The sequence below is a fragment of the Rhinolophus ferrumequinum genome, chromosome 24, assembly GCF_004115265.2.
Source record: "Rhinolophus ferrumequinum isolate MPI-CBG mRhiFer1 chromosome 24, mRhiFer1_v1.p, whole genome shotgun sequence".
NCBI classification, from domain to species: domain Eukaryota; kingdom Metazoa; phylum Chordata; class Mammalia; order Chiroptera; family Rhinolophidae; genus Rhinolophus; species Rhinolophus ferrumequinum.
In genome coordinates, this window is record NC_046307.1 from 21,974,707 (window position 1) to 21,990,279 (window position 15,573).

General features: G+C 42.6%; 1 protein-coding gene across 10 annotated transcripts in view; it reads left to right on the forward strand.

Moving 5' to 3' along the window:
* The window catches only part of ARHGEF37 (Rho guanine nucleotide exchange factor 37), a 50,613-nt gene that overhangs the window by 10,822 nt on the left and 24,218 nt on the right, over positions 1–15,573 (forward strand). For 2 of the 10 annotated variants that reach the window (XM_033095610.1, XM_033095616.1), the window contains exons 1-3: positions 3,320–3,556; positions 13,241–13,431; positions 14,557–14,680. In XM_033095610.1, the coding sequence (XP_032951501.1) occupies positions 13,252–13,431; positions 14,557–14,680 (304 nt within the window). In that variant the 5' untranslated portion in view covers positions 3,320–3,556; positions 13,241–13,251. Of the gene's footprint in view, positions 1–3,319; positions 3,557–3,645; positions 3,786–9,266; positions 9,504–13,240; positions 13,440–14,556; positions 14,681–15,573 lie in introns of those variants that run through there. The other 8 variants (XM_033095618.1, XM_033095612.1, XM_033095613.1 and 5 more) reach the window with 8 other exon arrangements.

Genomic DNA, 15,573 nt, shown 5'->3' on the forward strand with positions numbered 1-15,573 from the left:
CAGGCACTTCTTCTGGTTGTGAGAGTTCAGCTCAGGTGCTGTATTAAGCACTTTATACAGATTATACTTTTTAATTATTCAAATTATTAGAAGATGACTGCATAATGGACATTTGTCATATTTCTGGTTGCCCAGTCTCCAAACTGCTTTTATAAGTTTGGGGAACAGGACTTTGTGTGAGGCAGGCCCTGCATCTCCTTCAAGCAAGACAAAATTCTGTGGTATCAGTTTTTCCTGACCCCTGACTGCTTGGAAGCCAAGCAGGACTGGTCAGCTAATCCCTCCCGGACTGTGATTCTGAAGACAGGAGTCAAGAGAAGCAGGCAATGTATAAAATTTATTCTGGTAGTGGTGACACTCAGTATCTGGTGGCAATGATGGCAGGTGAGTCAGCTATGGCACCAAGTCCCCAGGACATGGCCAGTATCCAGCAGCAGTGGCATGGTTTCCTCTGGGTGTCTGGCTACCCAGGTTCCCTAGGTGCCCATCTGTATTCCTAAGTCTGGTTCTCCAGCCTTTTCATTGATCTTTGAGCTCCCCCCCACTACTCTTTCAATAAATTCCTTTTCTGCTTTTGTTGCTTGCAACCAAAAGACTTTGGCTAGTACATAGTCTTTAGGAAATATTCAACCCAAAAGAGTCTGCTGCTGATGGTACAGACCTCTGGATAAAGTCATGGTCAAGTTTGCAATTGGTCTGTAAGTTCTGTTTGGTTTCCTTTAAACCCATGCACCTCAGGCAAAATGTCTGCTGCCCCACCCTAACCCATCTGTTTGTCTCCTACAACTTTTTTTTTTTTTTATTCCTAGATACTTTATTTTTTTATCAGTATTATAAGTGATTATTTTCCCCTGGTATATTTTTTTTTAAGAGGCGATTGGTGGCGTTTTGAAGTTCTCGAGGTTTTTATTTATTTTTATTTTTTTTTATTTTTTATTTTTTTTTATTTATTTATTTTTTAATTTATTGGGGTGACAATTGTTAGTAGAATTACATAGATTTCAGTTGTGCAATTCTGTATCACATCATCCATAAATCACACTGTGTGTTCACCACCCAGAGTCAGCTCCCCTTCCATCACCGTACATTTGATCCCCCTCACCCTCATCCCCCACCCCCCAACCCCCTTATGCTCTGGTAACCACCAAATCCTACAACTTCTTAATTCACATTTACTCATCCACTCAGTCAATAAACACTTATTCAGCACCTACTATATACAAGGCAATAAGCCAGGTACTGAGAAAACTCCAAGATCAATAAGCTGTAGCCCTGACAGTATACTTTTGAATTTTGAACCAGGTAAATATATTTTGTTTTCAAAAATAAATATAAAAATTGATCACTCTGTTGAGGGTAGAAATAAATGAAAGGGAACACTTTTTGTCTTTGAGTTAGTGTAACGGGGGACAAACCCATATCTATTTCTTTGTAAATGTTCTAGAAATCAATTCCGAAAGGCAAATGGATTCCTTTGTTAGAGGTTTCCAGTAGAAAAAAACAAATAGCTCTCTAGAGCACTGAGAAAAGAATGCTTCTTGTGAAGATGCAATGGATTACTGCTCATCAAAATATTTGTGACAAGGTTGAGATTGCATTAGAAATTTAACTTGAGATAATCCAGAGTCCTAAAGTAAGAATCAAAGAAACATCAGTCTTAGATGAAAAAGCTATCCAGCTTGTCTCCTTTTCCTGTAATTACCAAATACATCTCTAGGGGAGTGGGGACCCTGCTACTTCTGGGACCCCTATAATACAACAATTGCCATGGGGGGGGAGAAGTGGGGGGTTGACACTTGTATCTGAAAACAACACTCAACACAAGCAAGGAAAAGACCAGACACACACACACGCACACACACTTTACAGGAGCTTAAACTGAGGGCCTGAGCCCTCACAAGACCCTCACCTACAAACAAGAAGTCTGATCAAGAAGTTAGACTTGGTTTTGAGGTCAGGTCTTTACTCCCTGGGTGACTTTGGACAAGTCACTTAGCTACTCTAGGACTCAATTTCCCTTCAGACTTCCTTCAGAATTGGAACAAAACTTAGAGATCACGTCAACCAGTCTTGAACTTCTACATGACTTGTCTTGAAAGCGTCCCCAGTAAGCCTCTCTGTTTGAATGCTGACTTTCAGTGACAGGTTGTTCACTCTCTCCAGGTGACTGATGTCAGTTTTGAAATGCTCTGGTTATTAGAGAAGTTCCTCCTTACATGTTTGCAGTGTGTCTCCCTATAGCTTTCCCTGTGCTACCGTAGTGACCTCTAAGGTCATATGGTTAAGTCCAATCCATGGACAGCTCTTGAAGAAAGCTCTCCCTTCCTTTGCTTTTCTCCTCTACAGGTTAAAACCATCTCCTCCTCTTCCATAGTTCTCATCCTTCGCATTCAAGATACACCACCACTCGGTCTCCGTATTTTTATGGATGTAGAGTAGTGGTTAAGCACCCCTGAGGCCTCAGATAGTCTGAATTTGAATTCTGGTCCTGTTATTGAGCTGTGTAGGCAAGTTACTTTCATTTCTCCAGCCTGTTTTTCTCTCTAAAATGAGGATAATAACAACAGCAGTAGCAGCTTTCCTATTTCTTAGAGACGTTGTGAATGAGATAAATAAGAAAATACAAGTAAAATGTTTAGTATAGTGCCTGGCACTTAGTAAGCAGTATTAGTACCACTTTATCGCTAATAATAAATCATAAGCTCTAATTATGAGACTAAGAATAAATGTTAGAACTGGGAGGATTTAGAAAAAACCTAGTCCGTGATTCCACAAAGAAGGTTTGGTGGCCCTGATATGAAACTTTCCATACTTTTCATAGTAATTATCACTTTCAATTGTGTATTTGATGTCTGACCCACCCAGGAACTTGTCTGTCGGGTGGACTGCTGAATCCTTAGTGCCTAGAACAGTGACCCACTCACAGTAGTGAGAGAAGGGACATACTCCTCCACATAGAAAAGGAAACGGGTATAGGGAGACTGGCAGATTTGTCTAAGATTGGGCAGAGGGCACCCAGGGAAACTGGGACAAGAACCCAGGGGCCTGGGGTAGCCCACACGCAGAATTAAATCAATGTCCAGCCCTAAAGTTTATTGATTTGGGCAGGAGCACAGATATCCAATGATCAGACGTCAACAGTCCCCCCCTTCCCCCATGGCTTAGATTCTGGACTGTTTTCTGGGTGAGGAGCCCAAACCAGAAAGCTGCTTAACGAGAAGCCAAGGGTGGGTGTGTCCCTGGGTACGGCGCTAACACCCACTAGGCAATCTCACCTGGCTGCGGGCCAGTCAGGGCCTTGCTGTTACTGCGCTGCGAGTGGAAAACAACCTGGCTCCAGATAGACAATTAACAAAGGCCGAAAACCTCGCAGCCCCTTCCTGACGCACGCACACAGCGTGGGCAGAGCCGCGCCTACCCACGCCCTCCGTGGGGACCGCTGAGCAGAGGCCGGGCGTGGTGCGGGTCCCGGGAGCCCGGCGCCCCTCCTGCCCTGGCTGGGCAGTCGCGGGGCAGCCGAGCTCTGAGCTAGAGCACTGCGCACCTAGCAAGAGCGGTGAGTCCGCCCGGCAGGACACAGGGCGGGGGAGGGGTGCGGGGTAGGGGGGTGGGAAACAGCTGCTGTCAGATCCGAAAAGACAAGTGGGGGCGTGCGGGAGCGATGACGCCACGTCCCGTGCTGTTTGGTAGCCAGCTTTGTGCCTTGAGCCTTAGGGAATGAAAGCGACCTGATCCATGTGACCCAACGGAGTCGGTTTACAGGTGGCAAACTGAGGCCCAGGGAGGTAAGCTGGTCTAGTAAAAACTAGTTATTCCTTGTGTCTGTTTAAACCTGCCTGCGTCACTATAGGACTTGGGGAGAATTCCAGTAAGAATCCATATGTTAAAACAGTGGAATAATCGAACAATGCTAAAGAATCCTTGCCAAGGACAGTATAATTATAGACAGTCAAGGCCAGGGGAGAAGAGAACAGAAATCTGTGGTTCATAAGGTGAGCTGCCTTGGCCGAGGGTCCTCAGAAAATTAGTGCCAAGGCTAAGAGTGGAAGCCAGAACGTCAGGCTTTGCTACAATGCTCCCTACCCAGCCAGCGCCTGCACCTTAGGGGGGAATGGAAAAGCTGACAGCCTGCCCTGGCACTGGTTCTTAACCTTGCTGGGATCACTGACCCCTTAGAAATCTGGGTCCCCTCCCCACAGAGGGGTTCACACATAACCTTGCACACAGTTTCAGGTTTGACACGAAGCATTCCTGCTATCCGGAATGACGGAAGTCTGGCACTCAGGCTGCGCCATTTCAGAGCACTTTATTTGCTCTTTTAAAAGGAAGAAGCTGGTGAAAGAGTGAGTACAGACAGCGTCCTGGTGCCACCAGCTGTGTGACCGTGGACACATAGATTACTCTCTCCAAGGCCCAGTTTTCTTTGTAAAATGGAGATAAGATTGCCTGCTTCATCCGTCAGGCTATTTTCAGACTTAAGAGTATGTATCCTGGCACAAAGTAAGAGCTCAGTAAAAGTGCTTGTAACCCAGTGTCCCATAGCTGTGCCAGTTGGAAAGGGTGGTGACCTGGAGGAAACTGGGCTGTACCTGAAATAAAACAAAATTTAAAAAGTTATAAACCTGTAAATATAAAGTCAACCCTAGAATGACTTACTTTGGTGATAGTAATCTAAATTAGAGTGCCCTTATTTAGAATAATGTACTACATTCAATATTTGATCAACTGCTGAAAGTAGAAACTACCAGACATTCAAGAAACAAACAAAAAAACACAACAACAAAACAAAACTATCAGGCCTTCTAACAAGGACTGTTTATTGGGCCTCACTTGCCTCTTTTGAGAGCAGCCAGCACCTGTATGGTTTGTTTTTAAATGAGAGGAAAGGAAGACGTACTGTACATGGGGACCTGGGCAACACCCAGTCGTACCCAGTGATGAAGGCTAAGCTGAGTTTCTGCCAGGGTACAGGAGTTGCTGGCAGTTGGCTCCCGGCCCTCTTGGATCAGCAGCTTACTGCGGTAAACAGTGCTTTGGTTGATTCTGCTCTAGATCAAATAAATGGCTTTTTATTTAACTGATGAAGGGGGATGTCTTTGGGTGCTGCAATTGAGGGAAAATGGCATTTGTTGACCTTGATTTTCCAAAGCCTATTGCTTGTTTATGGACAAGCTTAAGAAATTAAAACTTTATGGGCCCCAAATCGTTGGGACAGGGTCTGGACAGATCTACTTATCTATAAAAAGGACTGCTCTTACAAAATGCTGTGTTTTCTCTACCATTTTAGGCCTTGCAAATAGAGCCAAGGAAATATGCCTTAGGGCAAATAGCTGCTATTTAATGTGGGTTAAGACACATACTACCTGTCTGCGGGTTACAGTCCTCTCCAGGTGTTTATAAGGAGAGTTTTTCCTTGGGGGGGGGGTGAGGATGGGGGTGTGAGAGAGAGAGAATGAGTGAATGTATGTGTGTGTCTGGGATTTCTCTTGTCCTCTCTCTACCTGACTCCCAATCGGGCATTTTCAACCCAAAGAAGTTCTTTTTTTCTGCAAGCCCGGGGACTTTGGCAAGTCAAAGTCCCTTCCTGGATCTGTGGCCTGATTTTGTTTCACAGTAGCTCTCAGAAAGTGTTTTCTGATCTGACTTGTAGGTTCCAAACTTTGGAAGCTTCATGGTACAACATAGCAAATGAGCTCAGGCACTCAGGCATAAGCTCTTCCTTATTTGAAGGCGGTCCGTTCCCTCCTGCGTATGTTTCCCCTCCAGATGCCCCGCCGTAATTCCTTCAACCATTCTTATGTAGGACAAGTTTAAGAGCAGAATTTCTCAAGAAATGATCTACGGACTGCTTGCATCAGAATCACGGAGGGGCGGGACATCCCAGTTTCGGGTACCCCCTCTTGCAAGAGAGCTGTACTTCTGCTTTAATAAAAATCTTTGCTCTTCTAAAAAAAAGAAAAGAAAAAAAGAATCACCTAGGGGCTTGTTAAAAACGCACCATCTCTGACCTACTGAATCAGAGTCTCTCAGAGTGGGGGCTAAAATGCGCATGCCTTAATAAGTGCTCCTGGTGATTCTTATGTACCTTTGGTAGCTTATGTATGTGTTGGGGATTGGTAATGGGGGCTCTTCATTTTGTATGAATTTCTGTATGGTTCGTCTAGTAATGTACTGAGCAAGAACCGCTTGTAATTTCAACAAACAAACAAACAAACAAATGATCTGTGATGTCCAACAAGGGTCGCAAATAAGTACTTGAAAAGATGCTCAACATCATTAATCAGTGGGGAAATACACCTTAAAACCACAAGGAGGTATCGCTTCATACCTATTAGGATGGCTAAAATTAGAAAGACTGAACACACCAAGTGTTGATGAGGTTGTAGAGGAACTAGAACTCTTACACACTGCATATAAAATGCATATAAAATGGGCATATAAAATGGCTCAACCACTTTTAAAAAGTTTGACATTTTCTTTTTTTTTTTTTTAAGTTTTTATTTATTTAAGTGTGTTTTTCCAGGACCCGTCAGCTCCAAGTCAAGTAGTTGTCTCAGTCTAGTTGTGGAGGGCGCTGCTCACACTGGCCCATGTGGGGATCGAACCGACAACCTTGTTGTTAAGAGCACACGCTCTAACCAACTGAGTTAATCAGTCACCCCTTGACATTTTCTTAAAAAGGTAAATATACACCTATCATGTGATCCAGACACTTAATTCCTAGGTCCCACTTTATTGTAACAGAGAAATTTAGCCAGTGTATGGCTAAACAAACTGGTATATCCACATGATAAAATACTGCTCAACAATAAAAAGTAATGAATTATCGATACGTACTACAACACGGAGGGATCTCAAAATAATTTTTCTGGAAGAAAGCAGACACAAACAAAGAATACATGCTGTATAATTCCATTTATATAAAATTGAAGAGGAGTTGCTATCTCTTACCTGACCTCAAACCTTTTGGTGGCTTCCTAGAGTTGTATATGATCGTGTTAATCTAACTGCACTTGTAATAGTGTCACTGGCTGTTTGATCATTATTCTGCCAGTGTTCATCCATGTCATTCATTCATTCATTCATTCATTCTAGTAACTGAGCGCCTACTATGTGTTAGATCTAGAGTAGACACTAGGTAATGTGTTGATGAATAAGAGAGACATGATTCTTGCTCTTGTGGAACTTATACTCTTGAATGAACCAGTAACACAAATAGAAGAAGAAAAATAACAATTGGGGGAAAAGGAGTAGTTCTTTGGAAGGGGGATGGGAGTGGACCAGGGAAGTAAAGCAGTCAGTTTCATGTTTGTGAATGACCACTCCATTTGGGGCTGTGCATCCGAAAGTCAGGAGGCTGTTGTACTGGTCTAGGAGAAAGGTGGTAGGGGTTTACGCTCAGGTGGCCTTAGAAATGGAAAGCACTGAAAGAACTGATGAATATCCTTAATAAGACTGAGCAGATCCCAGAGGTTGACACTCATCCACGCTCTTTGGATTAGGTAGCTGTATCCGTTTTTGGTCCATATTACTGTCCTACTGACTCCCACCACCGCCATATCTTATTCCTTATTTGTAAGGATGTCACGAGAGTAATGTCAACCCATTGCTCGTTTAGTTACACTAGCCTACAGCATTCCCTTGATCTACTGATCTCGTTAACTTTAAGTAAGGGAATGAAGATAGTCTGGCATGTCCTGTTTTTTTGTTGTTGTTAACCTATGCTGGCTCCATGTGATCTCTGTTTCCCTTTCCAAAGGCTGACCGTCTGTTTTAATCAGGTGGCAGAAACCCAACTCAGGGTGGCTTAAGTCAGTGTCAAAGCAGGGTGGGGAATGAAAATGTATTAGCTCCTGTAAAAAAATCCAAAGGGAATCAGATTCCGTCATGACTGGATTGAGTAATGCCATCAGGGCTCAGTCTCATGGTCTCGCCATCTCTCAGCTCCATTTCTTTGGTGTTAGCTGCAGTCTCAGTCAGGCTCTGGTGGATAGTTCTTACATTGTTACCATCATGATTACCTGTTCTCGCCGTTTGCTGGAGTATGACCAGCCACGTGTCCTTAGACAACTTCTTCATCTGATTCGTGGTAATGTTGCTGTTTCCAGTTTAAAAATAATAGTGACAAAAACAACAGCTACTAATTATTGAGAGCTTACAGTGCACCAGGCAGTGTTAGACATTTTACATGGATTATTTTATCTTAAGGAAGGGTATATAATTACCCCCAGGAAAGCCAGCCAATTGATCGCAGAATCAGAATTGGAAATCACGTTTTCTGGCTCCAGGATCTGGACTCCGAAACTTGACAGTACCTCCTGCAGTCACTTTTTAGGGCTAAGAGGAAACAAAGCCATTAAATAGGGTACCTATTTATTGCTTTTTCTGAACATGAATCCTAAAATATAGTTGGCGGTCATAGTAGGGGCAGAGCTTGGAGGTTCTTACAATTTTGTTCATCGCAGATTCTTCTGTGTTTGAGAGGTCTGGAAGTTCTTCATATAGGACCCTGCCCTCTGACTAGTGTACCTTTATAAGCCAGGCTCATTAGCTAGGATCCCTCTGTGGCACTCTTGCTTCTATAGGTGTTTCCTTTCTTTATTCTTCTACAGGGTCTTTTGCTGTCACCGTGCTTGAACTTCACCTTTGACAGCCTTCCCTAATCTCTACAGTCTCAGACCAGAGGTTTTACTTTTTACTGCCTTTTTTCCCCCTTAAATGTTTAAACTGACTCTCCTCTAAAACTTGAGGTGGGAGGATGATGGACGTTCAACTTTCTCTTCCATGACAGTTCTGAAAGAACCTTCTAAAAGAACTTTAAGATGATGCTTTCAGTTTCCCCCCACTGATCTGCTTATTTCCATTTCTCCAGTTCTTCCGATTGGTCAGAAGTAGATTTGGATTATCATTTCCCCTTGGTACTTCTTCTGTCTTGAAAGGGACGGAATAATCAGGATGTCTATCTATAACATTTACTTAGATCTTCTGCTTTTAGAGGAATGAAACTTAGAAGCAAATAACCAGATATTTTAAATGCCCAATCCTTTTTTCTTGATCATTGTATCCTCCAAATCCAGGAAAATGCTTGGCATTAAGTTGCTGCTCCAAATATTTGTTGAGTGAATGTGTAAATGCCCAGATTCCCTTGTGTCAGTGTGGACAGAGGAGAAGAGAGGGAAGACAATTAATTGTTTTATCCCAACCTAGAATCAGAAGCAATTGCTGCAGAATATTCAATAGGCATTTTTTTTTCTTTTCTTTTTAAGCACGGACTATATACTAGACTGATTTTAGTTCTTAATTGCCTGTCACGGGGCATCAAAGAGATCTCAGGACTGAGCATGGACTGGATTATAAGGAAAGCCACGTATCCTGCAGTGTATTCTCCAAGACGAAGCCTCCTTATCACACAAGACCAGGAAATGGAATAAGGGCACCCAGCGTGCTCTTCCAGGCTGTTAAGCTGCATTTGCCCTGAGAGCGTTGCAAAGATAGTGGATCACGTATGCTAGCTACTATGTTGTTTGTTTTTAACTTTTTATTTTGAAATCATTATAGATCAACATAAAGTTGCAAGGATAGTACAGATAGGTTCTGTGTACCTTTCACTAGCTTCCTTCAATGGTTACATCTTATTTAAATATAGCACAATATCGAAACCAGGGAATTGGCATTGGTATAATTTAGGTGTTTGATTGTTCTATGCCATTTTGTTACATGTGTAGATTTGTGTAACCACCACCTCAATTGAGATAATAGATCTATTCATTCTATCACCACAAAGTTCTCCGGTGCTATTCTTTTATAGTGACATGCTACCTGCCCTTCGCCCTCATCCCTAACGAGGTGGCCACTGCTCTGTTCTCTGTCTCTGTAATTTTGTATGTTATATAAATGGAATCACACAGTATGGAACCTTAGATTGGTTTGTTTCAGGCAGTGTGATACCCTCAAGAACCATCCACAGTATTGCAGTGTATCAATAGTTCATTCCTTTTTAATTCTGAGTATTCAGTGATACTGGATGTACCACAGCTTTGTTTCGTTTTGTTTTTTTAACTATTCACATACTAAAGTCACCTATGAAAACAACATTTTGGCTGTTGACAGTTTTTGGCTATTACAAATAGACCTTCTAGGAACGTTCATGAACAGGTGTTTGTATGGACATAAGTTTTCAGGAATAGAAGGCCTGGGGTGTGATTGCTGGTAAGTGTGTGTTTAGTTTTTAAAGAAACTGACAAACTGTTTTCTGGAGTGACTGTACCATTTTACATCCCCACCAGCAATGTATGAGAGATTCAGTTTCTCTGCATCCTTGCCAGCAGAGAAATAAAGCAGTAACAGCTTTAAGATTTAATTAAACTATAAGATTTAATTCACATCTTATAGTTCACCCATTTAAAGTGTACAAATTAATGGTTTTTAGCATAGTCACTGACTTGTGCAACCATCATCACCACAAATTTAGAACATTTTCATCATCCCCAAAAGAAACGCTGCACCCAGTAGCTACTATCTCTAAGCCGCTATCCCTTCAACCTAGAAACCACTACTATACTTTCTTTTCTATAGATTTGCCTGTTTTGGATATTTCATATAAGTGAAATCATAGGTGGCCCTTTGTGACTGATTGCTTTCACTTAGCATAATGATTTCAAGATTCATCCATGTTGTATCACATATCAGTATTTCCTTTTCATTGCCAAATAATATATAATATTTTTTAAGAAATAAAATGTGTTTCATTCCATTACATGGGCTGTACCCTAAGAGATAAGAAAATGCTGCTACAGAGAGGTTTTGCCGGGCTGCTTGGAGGTCTAGATTGCAATGAACCTGAGTACAAATTAGTGCTACTTTAACTAGTTAGCAGCTCCCTATAAAGTATTACTTGGGCTTTTTGCTTGTTTAGCAACAAGTGTGAGTAATGGGACCTGAGTAGTTCTCCTGAAATCCTATTGGGATCTTTCTAGAGAAGCTATGCACAGGGTAGTGAATGTCAGCAATTTAAGCCAGGGACAGGTCAGCAGACCACAGGCAGCGTTCAGGAGCTGGAATAGAGCTGTGCAATAGACAGATGCATTCTGGGATCTTGCTGGGCCCTTTGCCTTCTGGACAACCTCGCTGTCCCCAAACGCTCAGTTCACATATTGTCTGGTCCCTGAGTCAGTGCTATGGCCTAGGACAGACGCTTCTACTAATACATCCAAAAGGACCGTTAATGTGTACAATTATGTAGTCATCATCAGTATTGGGAGGCACAGAGGAGGATACGAGATGGATCGGTGCTCATCTTGCCTCTGAGAGCTTAGTGTCTAGCAAGGAAGATGAGGCATAGCAATACATAACCTGAGTGTAAGATTGAATGGGATGCAATGCACTATAAATGCTAGGGAATATTTTAACCATCCAGAAAAGAACAATAAAAAATACAGCAAATTCCCATGACCTTACCACCTAGCTTTGTTTAGTTCGAACTTTTTTTTTTTAGCCATATTTGCTTCAGTATCTTTTTAAGCAAATAAAACATCTCAGATGTTTAGCAATAAAAAGGAAGCAATGATTGATGCGTGCCAACAGCTTAACGTGAAATCTCCAAGGAAGTATGCTGATTCAATAAAGTCAGTCCCCAAAGGCTCCATCCGTGCTGTATGGTTATATATACATACGTATGATTTACATAATTCTTGAATGGACGAGATTACAGAAATGGAGAGCAGATTCCTGGTTATCCTGGTTGTGATATTGTGCTGTAGTTTTGCATGATGGAAAAATTGGGGAAAGTGCGCATGGGACCTCTGTATTATTTTTTACCATTGCAGATGTCTATAATTTTCGTAAAAGTAAAAGTAAACAAAAAAAATGCCTCAGATACCGTTAAGTCTCCTTTGATACCTCCCCAATTCCATTCCTCTACCACCTTTTCCAGAGGTCACTATTATCCTGAATTTATTGCTAATCACTTCCACAAAAGTTTTAATACCTGTGTTACCTATGGATGTATCCCGAAACAATATCTAGCATTGTTTTACATATTTTAAGCTTTAAAAAATGGTATCATACCCTATGTACCCTTCTGAGACTTGGTTTTTGTTTTGTTTTTTTCCCCTTTACAATGTTTGTGAGGATATCCATGTTGATACATCAATATATAATTTATTAATTTTCACTATTATTCAGGATTCTGTTACATGGCTATGCCACAAGTTATTTACCCACTCTCCTTGGGGCATTTAGGTTGTTTCTAATTATTATCAAAAGTGCAATAGTGAACATTCTTGTCTACATTCCTTGCGTATATGTGGAGAAGTTTCTTGAAGGCAGGACACATCTAGGACTAGAACTCCTTGGTCTACCAGTGGTGTGCATTTTTAACTTTTCTAGGGCTTGCCAAATTACCCTTTAGAGTGTCTGCAGCATTATCATATCTGTATATGAGACTTCCCATTCACCTACAATCTCATCCACACTTGTACTTTGAATACTTAGAGATACAGAAGAAAAGGGCCTCTGGCTGGGAGGATCAGGAAAGGCCTTAGAGAGGATGAATGTTGGAGGATAGAGACTTGGGAGGGGGCAGAGCAGGTGCAAAAATACAGAGGCAGGAAGTGACCATGCAGGTATGGAGACAAGCACATGACTCTCTTATTACTGGAGTGTGTCTGGGAAGGGGAAAATGGAGGTTGGAGCTGGACCACAAAGCCACAGGGGGCATCTCACAGTAGAGATTCCCATAGTCACAAGCTTTCTTTCAGGAAGTTTAAACTGGAAGCATGTCCAGGATGAATGGGGGTGCGTGGCAGCCGGGAGGAGAGGGGTTTGGATTTGGGAAGATGATCCTGTAGGCTGTGGCAATAGCTCAGGGGACAGGTAGTATGGTCTGAATAGGGTATTTGCGGGGAGAGGAGGGAACCCACTGGGAGGGAGGGAAAGAGGGAGGGAGAGACTGACTCAACTGAACCAGATAAAGAAATCTGGGTCAAGAAGAAAAGCCAGGCAAGCACATTGTCTGAATCCTGGGAAATGAATTTAAAATGTCAACAATTTTCTGATCCGTGTTCTGCCTTTTAAGGTTGTTCAGATACTGCCCACAAAGGCTAATACACAGTTCATCTTGACACTGTATGCATTAAAGATGTTTTTAGGCCGCTTAATGAATAGTTGTCTTTGGATTAGAGACAGCATGTCCCACCCAGTAGAGCTTCTGGAAATGAGTCAGGATGTTTGCCTTCCTCAGAACCTACTGACATGGCCAGTCGTGGGGCTGATGAGCCCAGGACAGGGAGTCCAGACGGAGAAAGTCGGGTCTCTGAGGACAAATGGACGCTCCATCAGAGGCTGGCTGTCCAGGAGCTGATCCACAGCGAGGTCTCGTACGTGAACACACTCCAGCTCTGTGCCTTGGCCATCAGGAGCCGCCTGCAGCAGGTATCCAGGTGGAGCCACACACAGCCTTCTTTCTAGGGGCCAGTGTGGTGCCAGGTTCCAAGACCTGACATCTGTTTTGGGGGCAGGCTTGATGGAGGGGAAGGGGTGGTGGAAGTGAAGTTGCCGGGAGGTAAGCCCCGTACATCCATTTATTGGCCATAATAACCTTCAGCAAGGCCTTGGAGTCTTAGTGTATTCACCTGCTAAATGGGGAGAGGAATAGTCACCTCACAGAATTTAATGAGCTAATGGATCAGATAGCCCTCTATCAAGTTTAGAACAGATTGGATAAACTGACCTACATTCTAATTGTCTCATTTCAGGGTGGGGTTGACATGGAGAGTTATCACTATGATGGGTTTCTATTTTAGTGTTCATTTTTATACCTTTTTTCCCCTGATTTCAGAAGTTATACAGGCGCTCTCTATAAAATTTCAAGCACCCTCTAGCATGTAGGCTCCATAAGGAGAAAGACTATTTTATTCCATATACCCCACTTCTTGACACATAAATAATGGACTTCAATTAGTGTTTCTTGAATGAATGAAATACTAAAGTAGATAATATGGAAGGTAAAAGTCCTCTCATATTTTGCTCTCCAGAAATTAGGATTTTTCTCTGTAGGCATTAAACAAATATAGATGGTTACATATTTTAACAAAAAATAAGAACATATCCTATATGTAGAAAGATGCACATAAAAAATGTCCTGTTAAAAAACAGTGGCATAGCCTAGTCAAATAGGGGCTGGAGTTCAGAATACACCTCAAGGTCATGGTGGTAGGGGCCAACTATGTTACAGCTGGAAAGAAATCTAACTTACCTCCCTTATATGACAGATGGGGAAACTGAGAGAAGAAAAATGATAGCAGACCTAGGATTAAACCCCAGCTCAGCCTTCCTTCCATGCTGAGTGCCCCATTTCTTCCTCTTCTCCTTGTAGAGGAAGGGAAATACCTAAATTGTAAAATTTCCAAGTCCTTGCAAACATCCAGCTGGGGCAGTCTTCCAAAGACTGATGGGCCCCTGAGGGTATAAGTGTTCTGGATTGTCCTCCAAAGCCTGCAAATCAAGTCCCTCTCCTGACCTCCCAGTTACCTGCCATGACTTCTTTGTTCCCTCCAGCTACCACAGGGAGATTTGGATGTCCTGTTCTCAAACATCGATGACATCATCAAGGTGAACAGCAAATTACTTCAGGACTTACAGGAGACAGACTCCAAGGAAGAGGAACAAGTCCAGCTAATTGGTAAGCAAAAGATGAGGCAGCAGTCGGCCTTAGGTCCCCATGGAGTTAGTTGCCCTCGGCATGTGGTTGTTGCCAAACTGTCTCCAGAGTTCCAGAGAAATGCAGCTCAATGGGAGTGTGTGTTTGGGATCCCTGAAACATAGCATGTCAGCACTGGCAGGACCCTAAAATAATATCTAGTCCTACCCCATCGCTTTACAAGATGGAGAGTACAAGTACTTAACTTGTGGTAGCCATTTTCATTCTCACAACACCATTACTTATTATTATTGTCCCCATTTTACTAAAGAAAAACCTGAGGTTCAGAGAGGTTAAGTAATTTTCGCAGGGTCACACAGCTTGACAAGTCAGAGTCAGGGTTTGAACCCACTTCTTTCAGACTCTAGCGTCCTAGCTCTTGACCATCCTGCCTCCCTTTGTCTTCTTTCTGACTAATCCCAGCTAAAGGTAGAGTGCACATTAGATACTGGGAGTAGCTTCTTTGCTTCTGTGACTTCTTTACAGTCTGTGACTGGAGACGGATAAGAAGAAAGGAAATAAGTCTTTACTTTGGTATACGAGGCATTCCTGCCTCTTTTGACAGCTCTGCTCTCTGGGAGTTTGCTTTTGTCTGCCCTTCAGTTATTGACAAGCCCCTGCCCCTGGCCGTACTGATGTCCGACACCTTTCTTTGGCATCAGTCACATTTTTGTGGAAATACCCAAGTTGAGGAGAATGTGGGAACTGCCCTAGGTTTCAAGGCTACGCCCAAGTTATCTCTTAGCAGAGATCATCTCTGCAGTTGGCTGCTCTCCCTATCATGTTGATTCTTCCTACTGGCAGTTTTGTGTGACCTGGTCACATTCCTCTTAGTTCTGGGGGCTTCTCCTGAGGGAGTTCTCTCTGAGGATTGG